This window comes from Rhea pennata, chromosome 22 (genome assembly GCF_028389875.1).
Source record: "Rhea pennata isolate bPtePen1 chromosome 22, bPtePen1.pri, whole genome shotgun sequence".
Lineage (NCBI taxonomy): Eukaryota > Metazoa > Chordata > Aves > Rheiformes > Rheidae > Rhea > Rhea pennata.
Window position 1 is genome coordinate 4,434,264 of NC_084684.1, and position 20,755 is coordinate 4,455,018.

Below are 20,755 nucleotides of genomic sequence, written 5' to 3' on the forward strand. Positions count from 1 at the left end.
GCCCGCCTGCAAATCCATCCTTGCCCATGGAGAATTTTCCTGTTTGATCCCCACTGTTAATGAGTCACTCGTGTCTTATGCCCATGCCAAAGATCTTGGAGGAAGGAACCACACAAGCGTTAACCAGAGAGAAGGCACGCTGAAGTGTTGTATCGGGAAACTCCAGAGCTGCCCAGAATTGGAGCTCTGTGGGCCAGGTTCTCATTTACACTGTATCACTCTACTACGTGTGTTAAAGCGCACCTACTTTAGAGGCTTTATTTCATTACTGCCAAGGTGGAGGCTGCTGTAATGTGTGAACCTGACTGCTGGGAGTGGGGCAAAGGCTAACGTGGCTTTGTAATCTGGAGAGGCAGAGGGGCCGCAACCGTTAATTAGTGGGCTGACAGCAGCTCTTGGTGCCTAGAGATGCAGATGGGGAAATTTCCTCTGGCTTTGAGACCTTTCCCTGCACATCTGCTGTGCCCCAGGAGGGATAACAGAGCAATAGCCAGAGCCAAGATCCTGCAGCAATCCCAAGCTTTTGCTTGTGGGGATTTTGAAAGCAGGTCTTCCTTGGCCCACCTTGCCACAGCTCCCCAGGGCGTATTAAAGGGTCAGCACAGCATGAGCACCTTCTGCAGCAGCAGAGGCATGTCATCACCGAGCCCGGGAAAGATGTTAACGAGGTCTGAGAACTGTACAGGAAACTCAGCAGGCTCCAGTCTGCCTGTGAATTCAGCTGCTCTGCTGACTCCACTGCAGTGATATTAGCTGCCTCCCTGCACTGGAGATATCAATTTCTTGAGGCCTGGATGGTGAAAGCAAGGTACAAAAAGATTAGTCCCCTGCCAAGGCAGCAGGAAAAGTAGAGAGCAAGGAGAAAAGGCATTAGATATGACATGATTCCTTCTGCCTGGAGTGTTGGCTTACCTGACCTTACTGCATTCAGGGTGGAGAGAAAGCAGCCTGCAGGAGCTAAACTTTAGTCCAGCTTCTTGTAGCAAATGAGGTGGGGGCGTTCGTGTTCAGCTAAACCCATACCAGAGTACTCATCACAAAAAGGATCCAAGTGTCAAGAAAGCTCTACGATCCATTTGTCCTGAAGGAAGAGATTAGGATCGGATGAGCTGGAAAAGTCACAAAGCGATTTCACTGCACCTCTTCCTCTCAGATAATGAGTTCTGTGTTTGAAATATCAAAAAGCAGCTTCATTGTTGCATGAAAAGCAAGACCCTACAATGCTTAAGGGCGAGCTTAATAAAGCTGCTTATTAAAATGTAGGCTCTTCTCATCCGAGAGTGGGAAGGCATGGACAGGGCTGGACCGATTCTGCTTTGTCCACTGACTTCGAGTGACCTCTGACAACTGCTTTGGTTGCTGTGAGATCAGAGTGTGGCTCTGCGCTCTGTGTGGAGCTTATTTAAATACCTTCAAAAACAAAATGTGGTGCACTGTGCACTCGCTTATCTGGCCAAGAACACATTACATCCCTTGTAAGTAAAGAAGTATTATTGTTTTCAATCTGAGAGATTAAATGCCTTGTCCAAGGTCACGTGCAAGGGACCTCTGCCAGGCTTTCCTGGGTCCCGGGCTGGCTCTGTAACACCCACTCGCCCGTCCCGGTTTGAGTACCTGGCCTCCCGCAGACTCCACAGTCAGCACTACCCTGGAGTGGGAACGCTGCAGTAGTTCATGCCCTTTTCCCAAGGGGACTGTTAAACTTAGGGGGCACAAACTGGGTTGCCACTCCACGTGAGACTGCAATTCCTCTCCTGTGAAAAGTCACCACGTCGCTTCCAGCTTGGTGTGCACCTTTGCTTTACCCTCTTCTGTACGTGACCTCCAGTTGTGGACACAAGTGCATGAGAACATACCCAGGGCAGCAGTGTTTTCTTCCATGATTAGCGCTCCCTGAATTCCCTTCTTGTCCATACTGAGGCACTCACATTAAATTGCGGGAATATAGCAGGTTTACCAGTACCATATGGTTGCAATGGGGGATCCTTTATTGATCCCCCCCCTGTAAATTGAAGCTAGAAGCTTGCCCACAGCTGCTGCGTCCACGCTGCTGAATCAGTGCCGAAGTGCAGCCTGTTAGCGCAAACGTCACGCGAGTCCTGCCAGGCATTGCAAAGCAGAGGCCGGTGTTTGAAAGCCATCCGCTCGCAAAAAGGCGTGAGACGTGACAGCGCCAGGAAGCGAGGGTGCTGCCGGTCCCCTCAGCGCCAGCGGGAGGAAGATCAGATACAGCACCTTGGGCCCTCGGGCGGAGGCCCCCCCCATGGCACTTGATTTCCCCCGGGCTCCTGGCAGCACCTGGCCATTGCAAGCTGCGGGTTTCTTTGTCTGAGGGTTATCTCACAGTCTTGCGCTTTATTGCACCCTAGTTCCAGGCGTGAAAGGATTTCCTGCCCTAATAGAAATCGCTCTTCTTCGCAGGGAGAAGGGCGAAATGGCAGGGGACAGGCATGGGGGGTGATGGCAGCAGGGAAGCTGGAGGAAGCCAGCCGCGACAAGTGCTGAAGCAGAACTTTTCAGCTTTGTGGTGGCTTCTTGCCAGATGAGATCACAGCTCCTGCAGAATCTTGTCTCACTTTATTTCCTCAATATCTGACTCGCCTGCTTCCTTAAGAAGCAAGAATTACTAATCTTCACTTGCCTGCTTTGAATTCCCTCTGCATTTCAAGCAGCAGTGCGAAGGGCAGCAGAGGGGGGAGGCTGACAAATGGCAGTGTTTACGGCTTGCAGATGGACTCTCTCTCGGCCTGTTTGGAAAACTAACTGGGGATGGGGTCTGGACTAAGAGAGGCTTTTCCAATTTTCACCCCTGTAAATTCATGCTAAGAATATGAAAAGAGGGGAGGGAGACTTGGGATGCCTCATTTTTTGCGCTCAGCCCTCAGCATCTTAGATTGGTTGGGAAATGTCTGGAAGGAGTTGAGCACCCTCCTCCTGCAGAACGGGTCCTTTCTGAATGCCTGAAGTTAAGCGTCTAAATTCTTCTTAAAGGCACAGACTCGCAGGCTGGTGCACACTTTATAGATGTGCTTTCTGCTTGAATTGTATTGCTCTTTTTAGCAGCAGGCTGGCAAACCGTATCAAAAAAAGGGGATCCTACTGCTTTGCATTTTGGGGGTCAATATAAAGATGGGCAGGCGGCAAACACGCAGCTTTCTACGCGCCAGAGAGAGCGCGAGCGCGAGCTAGGCGCTCGGCCCCAAGCACGTACGTGCGCACGCCGGCTCGGCCCGCGGGAACGCGGGGAGACTGCGCCGGATCGGGAACAAAGAGGGTCTGTGCGGCACGGCCGCGAAGCCAGGGCAGCCCGGGGCTGCGGAGCAGAGAGAGGGGCTGTCCAGACAGCAACCCCACGAGGCAGAAATCCTGCCAAGCCTGCTTAGAGGACACCCGGCTGGCCCTCCTCCGCTGGAGAATGGCTCGGTGGGCTGGAAAAGGGAGAAAAAAAGAAAAAAGGAGAGTGGGATGGTAGAGGAAAAGGAGGTATCCCCAAGGGGCCCGTTGCAGAAAGAGCAGTCTTCCTTTTTGGTTTGTCTCTTCCCATGAGTTCAGATCTCAACACAATCAACGCAGCACTTTATCCACTACAATGCAAATAAATGAGACTGTTGAATGAAATGAAACCCTTTCCCAGAAACAGAGTGGGATCTGAGCATTTTGCACAAAGCCTCGAGAGCGTATCATATTCGTCTGAGGCGCACAAGCTTGCTGGGTGTCTCCTGTCACTGCTTCTGTGCCTGCCCGCTGCAGTGCAGCGCGCCAGCTATCGAGAGCCGGCCTTAAAGAGCAGGGTCAAACAGGTCCGGAGCGCTCGGACACAGAAGATGCTCTACAGATCTCCAGCACCGTTTGGAGCATCCCTTACAACAGCAGCTGGCTGCCCAGCTACCGCCGAGGTGCACGCACTACAGACACGACTCCTTAGCCCTTAACCAAGCACAAGGCAGCAGCACTCCCCAAAGCCACAGCGACCGTTCTGGCTGAGACAGGTCTCAACAGCACGCTCCTCGTGCTTTGCGCACCGCGCGTCGCGAGCCCGTGCGGGAGGCCGGGTGCACGGGCTTCGCCGGGGCGCCAGGAGCCCGTGGCGGTGGGGGAGCAGAAGAACCGATGCCTGGCCTTAGCGATGGAGGACAGGAAGGGAGCCACGAAAGGAAAGCAGCCAGGGCAACACGGGACCGTGCTACAGCAGCTGTGGAGCGGCTCCCGGGCGAGCGGGCCGGTCGGTTAGCTGGCCCCGTCCACGGGACGCCGGCTCTCGTTTCTTTGCCGCCTGTGACTCAAGGAAGAGCAGCGAAGGGCTGGTTGCTGGACGGGGCTGGGAGCAGCAGCTCCCGCAGCGCGGCGAGGCAGCACCCTCTGCTGCTGGCACGCCCGCTTCCGAAGCGGCTCCTTTCCTCCAGACGCCCAAGCACCTCCAGAGAGAAACTTAGGAAGAGCATCCACAGCAATGCCTCGCTGCACGTCAAAACACTGCCGCGTGTCGGCGGCTTGTTTGCCAGACAAGCTGGTCGTGTCAAAACACTGCTGTTGAGGAGCTCCAAAGCCCAAAGCTCCAGCACACGCGCTGCCACGTGAGCCCACGAAATACGCCCGGGTAAGACGGAAAAGCAAAGCACAAAAGCAAGCGCCTGGAGCCTGTCAAGAATAGGGTCTACCCAAAAGAACCTGCTTGTCTCTGTGCGCAGGGCTCCTTCCAGCAACAGTGACGCTGCTCGAGCCAAACGCCGTTCGCCCAGGACCCGACTCTTCTGTGCGCAAGGAGATGCCTGCAGAGAGGAGCCCTGTTCGAGGAAAGACGAGGCGGTGTCTGCTCGGCGCGCCACCGGCACGTAGTTTCTGCGGGCAACTCCTGCCCGCGGAGGAGCCTGTCGAAGGAGAGCGGGCGCGTGCCGCCGCAGGGCGCAGCGCGGGGGCACGGGCCCGCCGGAGCCCGCGGCGGCGCCGGCAGGAGCGGCGGTGCCGCGCTGCTCCGGGACCACGCGCCAGCTCTCTGCTGGGACGAGCTGCGTCGGCTCACGGTACCCGCCGCCGTTTCGCAAGGCCGCTCGCTTCGGGTTGCTGCGGTTCCTAAACGTGCTGCTTGTCACTCTACCCCCTCCTCCTTTCTTGCCCCTTTTTAGCTAACAGCCACGTTTTTTAATCACCTATTTTGTGGACGGAAGGCAAGAAACCAAATCCTTAGGAAGGCAGGCAATGGGTGCAGAGGCACGAACCCCGCTACGGGCTGCCCTTAGCTCTGCCCGAAGGAGAAGCCCAGTGCAGCAACAAGGGATTTCTTTCGGGAAGCATTAAGACGCCCTGAAAGTTTTGCTGCCTCTCCCACTACTGTCTCTGCCCGCTGTGCAGGTGCGGGGAGGATTCCCTGCGACCGCCCGGAGTATCTCCCCTCAGCGACGTGCACTCATCAATGCCTCTCTGAAGTGGAATTCACACATCCGCAATCCCGATGGGGAAACAGTGTCCCAGTGCTGTGACGTGGCTGCCCAGCCCTCTTCAGAGGCTTGGTCCCTTAGCTAATTCGGCGTCACGCTCTAACACGCTGAGGGCATCATACGCACGCCCCAGCCACGTGCCCGGAGCTCGGGAGGAGGTTTGGGCGCGGAGACCCCCCGCACCGTCCGGAGCTGCGGAAATCCTGTGCTACGCCACCGCCCGCGGCTGCGATCGAGGACCGGGGCTGCGCCGCGCGGCGTTCGGGGCAACGAGCTTCTGCGAACCAGCGAGGCTGCAGCGAAGGAACACCCGGGTTAAATCCTCCGATACCCCCCTGGCCAGGAGAGCGGAGCGAGGCTTTACCTACCGCCCGGGGGGCAACGGGACGCGCTGCCACGCTCCTCCGCGCCTTCCCGCGGCCGCTGCAGCTTTGCCCCCCTTCCCTTCCCGGAGGGGCCCGCGCCGGCACAGCTCCTTCCGAGCTCGGCTGCACCACCTCCGCTCGCAGACCCTGAGCGGGCTGCGGTCTCACGGAGCAACTGTGGTGACATAGCTACGGAAACGTAACTGCAGGAGTGAACGTGGCTCAGAGGAGCCTTTCCTAAGGCACCACCGAACCTGGTGTTTCCAGGACACTGCGCAGTACTGGGAGGTCCCAGCCTGTCGTCTTCAAAGGGCTTTGGCTGTTCGAAAAGTCCTGCTCTTGTTGGGTGACGCACACAGAAAGGAGAGACAGCCATCAGTCAGAGCGAACACTTAGGGCTACGGACTTTGCACTATGGCAAATTCAAGACTGTCTTCTTCGTACAACCCAGGACTTTAAATTTAAGACACCGACAGGGGAAAAAACCAGAACAACCAACATTCTTTGAAAAAAAATCAAGAGATTGTTAGAAAAATATTTATTATTTATAAATATACTTCTCAATTCATCACAAAACATGAAAGGAATCACAAAAGTTTACTTACGGGAAAATAAGATCTTACAGCTTGATTTATAAAAGTTAGTGAGAAATGAATGACTTCCAGTGTTCGACTTCTGTAAACCATATAAATAACCACACCACTGATTCATAGGAATGCAATGAAGAATCTATTTGTCCTTTAAAAGTATTAGAATTGATACCAGTAATTACTTACGGGAGAAACTGAGTGTATGACGTTATTCCATGGCCTCGCTTTTGCTAAGAAAGGTTAATAGACAAGCTCTCAGCAAGGTGCTTTCACCTTCTATTAATAGCTTTTACAATATAAAAATAGCACTGCTTCCTTGGCCTACAGCCCAGTGGATTTCTACCATCCTTCTTCATCAGCTTTGTTGTAGTTACACCCTTCTCCCCATCTGCAATCTATCTTTTGAAAGTCACAAATTTTATATATTTAAAAATATTTTTCATTTGGCAAATGCTAAATATTAAAGTGTTTAAAAGGAAGTCTGTGGAAAAAAAATACAGTTCTTAAAAAACCCCTACCCCATACAGGTATGTTCGTTGAAGAAAACACATGTAAAAGCTTTTGCTGGATTTTTATAAAAAGTAGAATGAATTTTGGGGGTAACCCACTAGAGATCTCCCAAATGAACCCTATTTTCAGCTGAAAAGAACAGCTGGAAGAAGAAAACAACCATGCTCGTTTAAAAGTATAACCAAACCTCTCTAAAATCACTGCTTATTTCCAACAGAGCCAGCCAAGTATTAAAATGTCTGTGTGCAGAAGCAAGAAAATGCCAGTGCCACAGTCATTTGTAAAGTGGAAATAAATTTTGTCAATCATTATAGTATGTTTATTCTCATGTAAGTCTACTTTTCATTAAAAATTGTTCCCTCACACCAAATACAAAAGAACTGGAAAGTAGTTAACATGATTATTTTTGTATAAAGAAGAAAAACGATGTCTGAATTTATGGACATACCAGACCTAAAACATCTTTCTCCGCACAGCTGTTTCAGCCACTGTGGCGTATTTTGGAACCGGTGTTTGCTAGCACGTGTCTACAAGCCGGAGAGCTATTCCACAGAGCTGGTCCCAGTTAACTCCTCAGACTCCACCGCCATCATACTCGCCCGACAGGCAAGTTCTGCACCACGGAACGTGCAGCACTCCCCTTCTTCCTCATATTTTATGATATTATTTTCCCCTGTGGTTTATTTTCACTCTGGTATTTGTGCTGGTAGTTAAGCCTGACTGCAACTATAAAATAGCAAACTCTAGTTCACGAACACCCGAAACACTGGACAACCAGCCACCCCAGTCATCGCACAAGACCAGCTGAAGCGTGCGTTTCTCCTGTGCATCCGAGCTTTTGAAAAAGCTACCCTGCAGTAACCGCCCTGCTTCCCCATGCGAAAGCAAAGCGATGCGCAATTCATCTCAGCCTAGTCAAAAGCAGGAGGCAAAATGCAGCTTTTCCTGACCCGCTGCGGTGGCAGTGGCTGGGGGGAACCTGCCAAAAATCACAGCCACTCCCGAGAATTTGGCCTTTTCCTGCTGCACGTAGCCTCAGCAGACCCCGAACAGGGAAGGACTTGAGGCCAACCCCTATCTCCCAGCTGTCCAAAGCAGCTCCTCATCCCACAGACTTTCAGGCCTCCGGGGAGACACCAGACCCCCGAGCCCGAGTCCTGAGGATCCCACTTTCCGCCGGAGCCCGCTGGGCTGTGCAGGGCGCCTTGGACCAGCGCTGCTGAGACCTGCGCACCGCTGGCTGCTGCTGCGTGCGGCCGGGGCGCCATCCCGCGGGCCGCCCGCCCCTGCGCCGCATCCACCCCGGGCACCCGCACAGGGCCCCGTCTCTGTGAAACACGGCCGGCACGCGCAGGAAGCGAGCAGAAATCCCTCTGGAAGTAGGCTCCTCTGCTACGCAGAACCCTCTTCACCGGGAGCCAACACCACGTCCACGCTCCAGCTTCCTGCCGCAGACCTGGCCCTTCCCGGCGCCTTCCCGGGGACAGTCACTGTCTCTAGCCCCCACTACAGCCTCTCCGCATCTGCGCCGTCCGGATCTCCCCGCCAAGGGCAGCGCCGTGGCATGCTGCGATAAATTACCCTCTGGAGGAGGTCACAGAGCATTTGAGAGCATCACCGAAGCTCAGCGACACCCGATGCGTGACAGCGTTCTGGGAAACGCAAAAACTGGCAGGGCGAGAGCGGGGTTTCTCGGTAGGACTGGATGTCTCCAACCCTCCTTCATTTCAAAACCTCTTACGTTGTCCTAGCTACACCAAGATGCAACGCATCAGTGATGTGTGCCCCAGGGACATGTAGGGGAGAGAAAGCGCCCTCCCCTTACAGTGTCCTTGAGCTCAAATTCCACCACCACCATCCCCAAACACTATAACTACCTTAATATGTGCTCTGATGAGGTATACATGGATACATTGCAAAGCTGCAGAAATTTTATAAGCCAGTAAATGACACTGCAAGATTCGGTTCTGAGGGCAAAGAAAAAATGGTTCAGAGAAGGAGACAGGATCACAGTTAAGGAAAACACCATTCCTCTGTCAGCTAAACCCAGCAACTCCAAACACCGAGCTCCTCCTCCGCAGTCGCTGTGCTGAGGCACACGACGGCTCTGTGAACTGCCGTCCTGCTCACCCTGCTGCCATTACTCTAAAAGCCTAGAAAGCAATGTGGTTTCCCTGTGCACCCCCCACGGACCAGCTATCCACTTAAGGAAAGCAGCAAACTACTGCTGATAAATCTGTTCTCTGCCTCTGGGCAATTTATAAAGACTCAGGACTGCAGCGAGCTCACAAATCAGCGTCAAAATTTAGGGGCCGCATGCCGCAAAAGCGGGCGGGTGTCTGTGCTTCCAGGAGAGCACGGCCGCGGTCAGTGGCCGGCACGCACCAAGGTGGGTTGCTCAGACAAGACTACGGACCCCGGTGCGCAGCACTCTGATAGCCAGCGATATTGCTGTCTTCTAACCTGAGAATCTGGGAAAAAAAAAAAAAAAAAAAAAAAAAAGGTTGGCACTTAATTTAGCAAGTCTCCCATTGCTCCTGCGAGGTAGCTCAACGTGAGAACCACAAAGCCCTGACAAGGAAACTGAGGCACTTCAAGGTGAGGTAATTTGTCCAAAGTCACAGTCAGAGTCACTAGCAGAGCCAGAAACGCCGCACTGCGCTCTTGGCTCCCGTTTGGCTCTGAACACTGATCTGAGCCCCTTTCTGGGCTCGAAGGTCGGCGGTACCGCAGGCCCACATTGCCCAGGTTAAAGAGTCTGTCAGAGGCAGAGCTGCAGCTGGCTGCAGCGGAACAGGGATGGGGCAGGGAAATCCAAGCTCGGAGAGCCACGCAGACAAGGGAGCAGGGACACCAGGGAGACTTCACCCAAGCAGAGCTTCGTAATCCACATACCACACCAGCCGGCCAGAGCTGGGGCGGACACCCGAGATAGGCCATTTCCTTGGCTGGTGGCCCACTCTGCTGATCAGGCTGACGATGTCGTGCTTGCCCTTCCCCAAAACCAGGACAAACACCTTCCTGGCCTTGTTGATGAGGGGCAGGCTGAGGCTCATTCTCTGGTGAGGTTTGACAGGGCTTTCTGTTAGCACCACAGTCTGGGCCCCTTCCAAGCCGTTTTCAGAGTCGGGGAAGAGTGAAGCAGTGTGCCCGTCAGCGCCCATCCCCAGCAGCACCAGGTCAAAGCTGGCGTTGGCAACCAAGGCTGTGATCTCCTTGGCATACAGCTCTGTGCCTCCGTCCTCTTCCACACAGAGCCGCTGGTTCAGGTGCACGGGCATGGGGTGGACGTTGAAGTAGGGCACCCTGACGCTCTGGAGGAGGTGGTTGTGCAAGCTGAAGAAGTTGGACTCAGGATTGGTGAGCGGGACGCAGCGTTCATCCACCAGCCAGACGTGGGTGTGCCTCCACGGGAAGGCGTAATGGTGCCTTGCCAGCCGCTGGAACAGCACCACTGGGCTTGAGCCTCCCGAGAGGGCCAGGTGGAACTGCCCAGAATGTGCCACAGCTCCGCCGGCTGCCCTCTCAATGTCAGAAGCCAGCTGGGAAATCAGCTCCTCGGACCACGTTGAGACCAGGGGGCTCTGCCGAAATTTGGACTGGATTGTTTTGTAACCGCTCGGCGCTGGCTTGTCAGGGTGCAGTAATTCTACCGGCTCTGCCAGTGCAAATGCCAGTTCCCCTCCAACCATTTCAAAGTCTAAGAGGTGCTGGTTCTCCACACCACCGGGGTAGAGACGCGGTGGCTGGCGGGATATGCTGTCCAGCAGTGGGGTCCAGAACTCCCAGGATGCCAGCAGGTTCTCCGTGGTGATGAAGAAGTCCTTTCTGCCATGGTAAATGTTGGAGATGAGGACAGAATATGCATCTCTCTCTTTCACAGGGTAGTACACATAGTAATCAGACAGCGGTTGTCCAAAAATGTGCAGCTTTGGCTGAACCGCTGCTTCTCTCCAGCCGCTTTCCGGCATGACAGGCTTGAAAAGGTTCCGGCTCACAAGCACCGCAGGAGCGTTGAGTGCGCCATGCCCAATGTAGAAGACGATCTGCTTGGCTTTACACTGGCTGTAGCCTGCATCCCTCAGAGTCTCGCTCTGAGTACAGTAGGCCCGGTTCTTGAAGAGAACACGGACGTAACCCACCCGCTCATCTAGAGCCTTCCCAGAAGTGAGGAGGAAAGGGACCCCTTCCCAACGCAGGCTGTCGCTGTGAATCAGCACACCTGAAACGACACAGTGATCGCAGCTACAGAATAAAACCTGGAGCCTGAACAACGTGCAAACTTGAGGGGATCTAGATCGGCTACTTATCACTCTCTTGCCTTAGATCCCAGAAATCTTGGCATCCACAGGGTCTCTTGCTCCGCATTTGGCATTTTCATGGCCAACTAGACTAGCTGCTCTGCTCCCTCTCAAGTACCCTGCTGGATTAATCTCCTTTACTTTTGCAAGAAACCAGCTTCTGAGCATGAGTATCATTCAGTCAAAACCTCTGATGTTCAGAAAACACAGCATGGCCAGAGGTGAGCGTGCGGTCTGTCAGCCACAGAGAGCTCCCAAAGCTTTACCCTTCAGATGCAGAGAGCAACCAGTCTTTGTGAAAAGGCAAGGGAGTTTGCAGGCTACTCCTAAAAATAACGCACAGATCTTAGCAAGAATAATGTGACCTAGCCCTTACGCAGTGCTTCCAGTTGGTGGGATCATTAGTTAACTAACATGACAACATTGTGTTGCTACAGCTCCCGGTTACCATGCTGGTGGATGCCTGGAGACAACCCTGTGTCAGCAGTGAGGTTCAGAGTCACGGAGCTGGTGTCAGAACCAGGGACTCCCATCTCCCGCACTCCTCAGCTCTAGACTACTCCACTCTCCGTGGCCTGGACCAAACTCTCACCTGCAAAGGTTGGTGTTGTGGTGATGTAATCCTGTGCTTTCTGCAGCTCCTCTCGCACTTGGCTGGCGTAGGCCTGATACTGACCCACTACCGCACTGGTTTTCTCCAGGCCCCGCAGGGACTGGAAGGCCTGCAGCTTGCGTTGCAAAACCTCTTCAGTGCTGCTCAGGTTGGCTGGGAGCTCCATGGTCAGGTACATCAGGGCCTCGGTGAGGTGGTTCTGCAGCACGTCACGGATGACACCATACTGCTCATAGAAGCTGGTGCGGCCTGAGGACAAAGAGGAGGTGAGATACTGGTGAAGGCAGCCCTTTTCTCGCACCCCTCTCCTCTGCGTGTGAGATGTCTGTGCCAAGGAGAGTAAAGACAAGAACAAAGCAGTTCACCTCTCCTCCCCTCCTGGCTCAACAGTTAATTTGAGCCCATCAAACCTTTTCACCCTCTGCAGAGAGGATCCCCAAATGTCTCTGCTACTACAATAAAGGTTCCCAAGGGACTGCCCGTCCTTCACAGAGCAGGGCGTAGTCCTCCTCCTGGGCAATAACAGGGCCTGAAACCAGCAGGAGTCATCTTCTTGCCTGATACTGATTTGGAGTTCACACACGAGATGACAGTTTTGCTTCCTTTGGCTGCTTGTGCCTTCAGAAGCTTCACTCGGCCACTGGCATCAATATACAGCTCAAACCTCCCCTAACCAGCGTGGTGCAGGATCCCCGCGTAACCCCCACCCTGTGCTCCTGTGCCACAGGTCACAGCCCAGGACTGCAGACCGCAGGTCCCAGGCAGCCCGGGACTCCACCCAGGGCGCAGCTCTGTGCAAAAGTTTGACAGAGCAGAAAGAGCAGGGCGAGAGCAAGGGCCCAGCAGCCCTGTAGCTGCAAACCAGGCCTGCAGAACAGCCGGGAGCTGGGCCGGTTAGCACTGCTCTTCTCCATGCACTGCCTCTTCCCTCTCTGGCTTCCCCGAGTTCAGAAGGCTCTGCCTGAGCCACATTCTTGAAAGACAAAATTTCGTGCATAAAACCCTGCTTCTCTCTCCCTGCCTGACTTCTCACTTGGATGGGAAGAAAGGGAGAAGGGCAGTGTACTTATAAAGAAAGTGACTCAGACGCCTTTCCTTAGTCCACCAGCAGCAGGCTGCACACTGCAGACTACATCAAGACCATAGGCTTCCCCTATCGATTGATACATTTATCTCCCTCGCTCTAATCCAAAGGCACATTCATTAATGTAATCAATGCTGCAGACTTGCTGGGAGCCAAGCTGCCAGCTGAAGCTGCAAAGGAGAAAAAAGACATCAAATGAAAAATTACAGTTTTTCTGAGAGGGGAGGGTATAGGGCATAGCTGGGGCTACCCACGGAGAGTACTGCTCCCTAAGCTCCTTGCAGTGCTTTCTTCCCCTAGGAATGGGCCTGGCTGAGGTCTGGGCTGCCAAGCCAAGGATCGTGCAAAGCTTAATAAAGCTGCATTAATTAATATTGCGTTTGTGGTGGTTGGGGGGTGGGAGGGAAGAGGAAGGTAGAAGAGGAGGTAAAAGGAGTGCAATCCTTATGTTGCAGAACTGAGGGCGCCCGACAACCCAAGAACTGCTGTGGGTGGCAGTCCAGCTTTATGCTGAGCACTGCAGAGCAGCTGCTGCAGCATTGCAGGGAGGGATTGCAGCCGTGTCCTTCAGCAGGAGACCCACGCTAGCAGCTCGGGGTTTGGTTCTTTCTCTCTGCAAGGCTCTTACTACTGAGAGAGAGAAAGAGAGGGAAAGAGAGAGAAACACAAAGACAGACACACAGACTGACCTGGATACCTGGACTGAGACTCTAACCAGCCAATGTAAGCAGCATTCAGGTAAAAGATGAAAGAACATCTTCCAAAGAATAACACAAGTGTACACTCAGTGGAAGCTTTGCAGCTAACAAGACAGGAATACAAAAGCAACGGAATTGTAACGACAGCCAGACTAGTGCATCACTGAACTCAGGTGGGTTTAGATTGCATCAAGTCCAAATGCAATGGTCCTTACCAAGACTTGGGCTCTGTCCAAGGAAGCTAGGTGGAATGTCCTAGAGCTCTGCAGCAGAAAAAGGTGGGGCAACCTGCCCCCACTCCCAGCGGAATTGGGATGGGAATTTTTTCCTGTAAGCAGCAACACTACCTGAAAGCTGAGTCAGTTGCTAGCAGGAAGCATTAGACACTCCCTCCCTATTTCATCACTCACTGGGTCCTTTGTGTTTCTGCACCAGCACTGCCTCAAGGACCACTTTCATATAGTTAAGGTACCACCAGTTCTCCTTCTCACCTACTCAGCCTACCTCTGAAAACTTTCTTCACTAACCTTTAGCATCCACAGTCTCTTTCAAAACAATCTCCACTCTTTCCACATGATGCTGGTTCCAAATTGGATCCAGAAACTGCCGGTTCTGGTCTCGAAAGGGCAGGATATGGGCTATAGCCTGTGAAGGGAAAAATCAAAGATTCAACAAAAAGTCACCAGATTTCTACAGCATCTCCACCTCACTGCCCCCATCCAGCACTGGGATGTGTCCATCTCTGGAGTGCCAGCAGACATGCTGCACAGTGGAGAGCAGAGCAAGTGACAGGAGAGAAAACTAGCAAGAGAGCCTATGGTGAAGCCCAATAGGGTCTCCAACGCTCATGGAGAACAAACATTAAAGGTCTTGCTGAAGCATTTTGAGATTTCTTGTGCAAAAGGCTGAAATGCAAACCGCAAGGCACTCAGTTTATGTCCATCAGAAGACAAAGGGCTGAGTCAGACTGTGCTGGGACAAGCGTACAGTTCCAAAGCACAGAGAAATATCAAAACAGATGCTTACACCACTAAAGACATCCGCTGTTGCTGGGGGGAGAAAGAAAGAAGAAGAAGAAATCCCCCCCTTTTAGCAGAGATGCTCTCCTTGTAGCTGGACGTGCACCTTTCTGAGCAAAACTTGGACGTGGTGTCACGGCTGGAACAGGCTGCTTTCAAAATGTGATGTCACATTTGTCCAAAACAAGGGTGCCATGTCCTTGAATGTGTTCCCTCTGGGACACTGCAGATACACGTCCTAGGCTCTCTCTGCAGCAGCCAGTCCTCCATGCCCCGAGTGGAGAACATGGCAGGAGGAAACCCTCTCCTAAGCATCCTACAAAACTCAGCTCCATATCATACCAAAATTACCTCCCGTCAGCTCCACATCACACCAAAATTAAAAGCTGCTTCTAGAAGACATTGCTAACAGAGAGGTCTGTGTGGAATGAGATGGCAGGACTGTAAGGGAGAAAGGGGGTTGCTTATTCAGTGAAATCAAAGCCCTGACCTTGGCTAAAAGATCAGATGAATTCTGCATCTGTCCCTCATGCATGCGCACAGCTCTCCCCTACACCCTGGCTTCCCTCAGAGAGGGGACCTTCGTCACGCCAACGGGAGAAGGTCCTGCCTTGGTCTACACATTTCTTCCCCTCTGTAAGAGGACGGAGAGCAGCACACTGCAGGGCAGGAACGACAGCTTCACTGCAAGGTCATGCAGCCTCAGCTGGGACTAATGGTCCGGATACACACGACAGAAAAAGGAGGCTTGGAAGCACACTTGGAGCAGCTCTGCCTGGATTAAGGATGGGATGCAGACACTCTCAGAGACCAGAGGAGGCTGAAGGCTACAAACAGCCTGAGCAAATGATAAGGGAGTACAGAGTACTTCTTAAAGAGGAATTCACTTAGCCTTCAAACCCTGCAGCCAGGCAGGAACCATGCTTGTCTGCAGGCTGGGAAAACATGGGCAGGGAGCACCTTCACTCCCAAACCAGGGTTATTTAACCTGATTCCCATCTCTGGGCCAAGCTTATTCACTGTTTTAAGAAAATTCTCTCTTGGCTGCCAACACTTTCACATAGGAGAAAAGCCAACTGATTGGCTGCAGCTAACATATCTGGAGGTCCAACTCTCTCATTAGATGCAAAGCTGATGTCCAGCACTCTTCCAGCCACTAAGTCCTTCAGCCTGGCAGGGGACTGCACATTGCAAGGTGCTTACCTGCTTGCCAAGGTAGTGGTCTACCCGGTACATCTCTTCTTCCTTGAAGAAGCTCGTCAGCTCTGCAGCCAGCTGCTGGGCTGACTCCAGATTGTGACCAAAAGGTTTCTCCAGCACTATACGCAGCCATGCTCCCGGAGGTGGCCGGCAGCTGCTGTTGATGTGGCGGGCAATCTCTGTGTAGGCAAATGGTGGTACTGAGAAGTAGAAAATTCTTCCAGCCTCCTTCAGCCCCTCCTGGTGAAGAAGCATCTCAATCTCTCTGTTGAGCACAGTGTAGTTTTCAGCAGTCTTCAGCTGGTGGTATTGGCTCAGCTTCAGAAACTGGTCCTTGAGCACAGCACACCTGTTGGGAGACTCATCTTGGGGGCAGGACAGCTTCTTCAGCACATCGAACATCAGCCTCTGCCCTGGCTCCAGAGCTGTCAGGGCAGCCCCATGAAAAGTGAAGCTGTGGCCACTGCTCACTTGGTCCAGGTAAAGCTGGAACAGACCCTGCCACAAGTACTTCTTGGCCAAATCCCCTGTGGCTCCCAGCAAGACCACAGAGATGTGGCCCTGGGACACCTCAGCCGGTGATGGCAAGGCTCCCAGGAACAACACTGTACGCAGGACTGTTCCCAGCATCTTTGGACGGAGGAAATGGACCCAGGAACACTAGCAGAGAGAATTAAAAAGGAAAATCTATCAGTCCATGTTATAACACCACAAAATACAAAATAAGCTACCTGCTCTCCTATGGCAGCAGAGCCAAGAATTTCTGCTTGGATCCTCCCTCCTCCCTGCTATGATCTGAACAGTGGTAGCAATTGGAGCTCTTGAAAAGACTGCAGCCTCCTTGTGCAAACCAGAGTGTAAGACAGCATGTGTTTCTAAGGTCTTTCAGTAGCAGGAGCATTATTCCTGTGGCTAGGTTAATGAGGGGGCATCAACGCCTTTAGACTGTGAAACTGAAATCTGTTTTAATGCAAATTGCAGAGCTGCCTACAAACGAACATATGTACCTCTAAATTCAGGCTGCTGCTTTCAATAACCTCCTGCTTGGGACTTCGCTCCATGCTCTCTTGGCGTTGTTTCATGTCAATATTGTCACAACAGCTCAAAGATAAGCATTAGTAGTTCCGGTTTGCAGGATCTTCTTTAATGACTTAATTAATGACTTGCGTGCACCTCCAGTCCCATGAACGGAGCTGAACTGGACTCTGACAAGCTACTGGGAGCCAAATGGTCTGATAAAACAACACAGGGGAAGAGGACTTTTAGTCCTCAAAATCAAGCCTAGACATGAGCCGGCCTCAGTGCTGTCTCGCGAGGGTGGTGCATGCGGCTAGGAGACGATGTGGGTTTGTGCTCTACCCACCGCAACTTCCCATCACTACAGCGGGGATGGCAGCACCCGTTCCGGCCTTCGCCACTCCGCGGCCGTCCAGATCACTGCAGCCACTAACAGCCGGTCTCCCTCACCAAACCCCCCCCGCTTATTCCTTTTTATTCTTGTTTCTTAATCCAAAAGGAAGTTGTTTTTAAGAAAAATGACATACCTAGTTCTTAGTACTCAGAAACACAGCAATGATTTCAGACCTCAAATGAGAAAATCCAAAACAAGAAGTTAATAATTCCCTGTTACTGTTCTCAGTACAACAAGTATTACTTCAGAAGCTCTTACATCAGATATCTCATTCTCTTCGTTTTGTCTTCTGGAATTGCATTTAGTTGGAGCATAGCTATCACAGTACATTTAAGATAATTAACATCTTTAAAACCGCTTGGATCTATGATAGATTTAGACCTTTATCTGTATAGGAAAATATTCCCATAGACCATGGATGCAGGTCAATCATTTTTGGACAGCAAGAGGAAAAGGCTATATCGGGATATGGCTCCTTTATAGCGGGGCAACTGCAGCCGCCCGAGGCTTTGCACTGGCGTGATTACAGCACTGTAAAGTGGCAGTTTTCACCACACTTCAACTGAGAAATGGATCCTGGGTAACAGAAAGGTTGTAAGCATCCAAGTGTCCCTCTGCGGGCACAGGGAAGACAAAACGGTGTCTCCTCAGACTCACACATTCACTGTCAGGTAGAAAATGCATCATTGGCTCCATTGCTCCACAGTTACAGCTGCACATATGAGCCAGGAACAGAAGCAATCAGCTTCCTCCTGCCTGGACCTACTTAGGAGTCACTTTTCTAGCCTGGAACAAAAGACCTGGTCCTTGCTCCCCTTGAATGAGAGGGAGATGAACCAGAGATGCTGTCCTCGTTCTCATGGTTCTTCCCTTGGAAAGCTCCTAGAAAAATCACCACTCCATCACTAAACCAACACAGGATACAGATAACTAAACCAACAGAAGGAACTGAAAATCTCTCCCTACCCTCAGCTTGAGCTGATCCAATTAAATCTTGTGTTTCTCTCTCCAGCAGACTCACCTGAGTAATACAGGAGCTTTGCAGAGCCTGCAGTGGCAAAAGTAACTGGAAACTTGTCTTCTTCACAGCCTCTCCTGAGCGCAGAGCTCTCTTCTGTGACAAACGGACTGACCAGCAACCTCTCCAGTCAACAGTCAGGCAAACAAGAGGCTGAAAACAAGATAAGGCAGCTTGTCCCCTTTCTGGTAAACAGGAGGAAACACCAAAGCTGAACCTCCCATTTCCAGCAGAGAAAAAATGAGCATTCCTGTGCCAGCCACAGCCCAGCACGCCTCAGCTCTCGGCCCACTCGTGCTCCCAGTGCAAAGTCTTCTGGCTGCCGTTTGTGAGCAAGCTGGGTGAGAGCAGGGAACAGCAGTCATTTTTTCACTCGTGAAAAGAAGGAGAGAGGCATTAAAATCTTTGCTTCTAGGAAATGCAAAAACATAGGCATGTGCAGCAACTCCCTCTCCCAAAGCACCTTCCTGACAAACTCCTCTGCTTTGCTCAAGCACCCCAGGTCCATGCTGAAGGTCTGCAATAGAGACCACAGTTTGGTTTGGTTTTCCTTTCCCCACTATGGGAATATAATGCAGATAACAAAGTTACATAGTGAGGTAAAATAATATTTACATTTCCTTAAGCAATCTTTCTTCCAGGAACCCAAGGGTTTCAATGCACTGCCATCAGCACCTCGGGAGGCTGCAGCCACTGCCACGCTGTACAGAGATCTCCGCTGAGGAGCAGGTAGGGAAAGGGAAGCATATGGGTGGGTCTTTTTTTTTACATTTACCCAAGGAAGGGAATGAATTAGCCAAGTAATTTCCTGGCAGATTCAGCTACACAGTCATATGCATTTACAAGCCAATGGAAATCCAGTTTCACAACACTCACAAATTGCAAAATACCGTGCTACACTGCCCAAATTAAGCACACGAAGGACAGTGTTTACTGCTTTCAGATTATCAGCTGATTATTTCACTAATTATCAGATAATCAGCAGTATTCTCATAAAAAATAATAACATTTTAAAATCCTGCAACCAGACAGAGTAAAATTGCTCAGTCAGGCTTCAGGGAAAAGACTCCTGAGGCAGATCTGTACAAAACGTGAGAGCTTAACCCGGCAGCAAGCGTGCGCCAGGGCAATGCCCTGCGCAGCCGCGGGAGCTGCGCTTCGACCAGCGCTCGCTGCTCACCCCGCGAGTCCCCCCGCTACACGCAAAGCGGCGAGTGATGGGGCAGAGGGTTTTGTTAGCTTTGCATCCCTGCTGAACAGCAGCTAACGGACACACAGCCGAACGCAGCGCGGCCTGGGGCTCCTACACGGCCGTGCAGCTGAAGGGTTATCAGGAGACTCTGAGAATCAGGAAAAAACCATACGTAAGCTGCGTCTTCCCATCACAGGCACCAGAGCTGTGGCAATGGCATCTCTGCAGTGTTTGTACCTTGCTATTACAGCCAGCCTGCGCCAGCGGAGACCCAGATCACTCAGCATCCACCTTCCCCAGCCTCACTCTCCTCTGGCGGCTTCCTTGTGAATCCCTGAGCGTGGAAGAGGCAGACGGGATGTGACAAACGTCCCAGACTGTGCACAGAGGTAAAGAGCATCAGTGTAAGGTGAGCAAACGTGAGAAAAGTTTACCTGTGTAGATGTGTAAGAGGTAGCAGAAGATCGGGCTACAAATACAGAGAATGTTGGGAACACATGTTTGATCACCGTGGGAATCTCAGGAAAACATGTTTTGCACGAGAGGAAGACAGGTCTGGGTTTGGTTTGCAACGGACGCGCGCGGAGCTGTAGCTAAATGACCGTTCCCTTTGCATCTCAAGGCATCGCCAAGTCAAGCACCCCCAAAAACGCCACAGCCCCCTCCGTGCGAGCCCGCTGCCGACCAAGCTCCCTGCCGCTGGCGACGTTTGGGGCCGCAAAGCGCCCGCCGGCTTGCGCGCAGCCCGGGGCCGGAGGAGCCCGGCCTGGCACCGCCGGGCTCCTGCCGCCCTGGGGACACTGGGGCCCCCGGAGCAGGGCGCCGAGGCCAGCGCCTCGCGCAGGCCCTCCAGCTGCCCGGCCCCTTCCCCGGCCCGCGGCAGGGAGCCTGCTGCCAGCCAGGGCACGGCGCTGCCGGGCGATGCAAAGCGAGGCACTGCCAGGCAGCACAGGGCACGGCACGGCACGGCACGGCACGGCACGGCACTGCAAAGCAAGGCTCTGCAATGCAAGGCACGGCAAGCGAAGGCACTGCAATGCAATGCAAAGCAAGGCTCTGTAAGGCACTGCCAAGCAATGCAAGGCAGGACAGGAAAGGCACTGCAAAGACAGGCAGGCCAGGCAAGACAGGTAAGACAAGGCGAGGCAAGGTGCTGGAAAGCAATGCAAGGCAAACCAAGGCGCTGCAATGCTAGGCAGGCCAGGGCAGTGCAATGCAAGGCAAGAGAAGGCAGTGCAACGCAAGGCAGGCCAGGGCAGTGCAATGCAAGGCAAGAGAAGGCAGTGCAATGCAAGGCAGGCCAGGGCAGTGCAATGCAA

At 52.6% G+C, this 20,755-nt stretch overlaps 1 protein-coding gene across 3 annotated transcripts; it reads right to left on the reverse strand.

Moving 5' to 3' along the window:
- Positions 1-998: 998 nt before the first annotated feature.
- On the reverse strand, positions 999-19,759 carry H6PD (hexose-6-phosphate dehydrogenase/glucose 1-dehydrogenase). Of its 3 annotated transcripts, none has more exons than XR_009960548.1 (7): positions 19,674-19,759; positions 18,248-18,397; positions 15,819-16,475; positions 14,124-14,241; positions 11,794-12,063; positions 6,577-11,122; positions 999-1,081 (listed from the first exon to the last, which is right to left on the reverse strand). XR_009960548.1 is itself a non-coding variant. In XM_062593339.1 (6 exons), exons 3-6 carry the CDS (start codon positions 16,443-16,445, stop codon positions 9,765-9,767), a joined length of 2,373 nt encoding a protein of 790 aa, XP_062449323.1. In that variant the 5' UTR covers positions 16,446-16,475; positions 18,248-18,397; positions 19,674-19,759; the 3' UTR covers positions 6,364-9,764. The 3 variants fall into 3 exon arrangements, 1 of the variants encoding a protein (XP_062449323.1); XR_009960549.1 differs by having other exon boundaries at positions 1,054-1,109; XM_062593339.1 differs by lacking the exon at positions 999-1,081 and having other exon boundaries at positions 6,364-11,122.
- Positions 19,760-20,755: the final 996 nt, after the last annotated feature.

Coding starts and splice junctions, on each gene's coding strand:
- H6PD (XM_062593339.1), bottom strand. CDS start 16,445: ATGCTGGGAACAGTCCTGCGTACAGTGTTGTTCCTGGGAGCCTTGCCA. Junction 14,242..15,818: donor ACCACTACCTTGGCAAGCAG/GTAAGCACCTTG, acceptor TTCCCTTCACAG/GCTATAGCCCATATCCTGCC. Junction 11,123..11,793: donor CACAACACCAACCTTTGCAG/GTGAGAGTTTGG, acceptor GTGTCGTTTCAG/GTGTGCTGATTCACAGCGAC.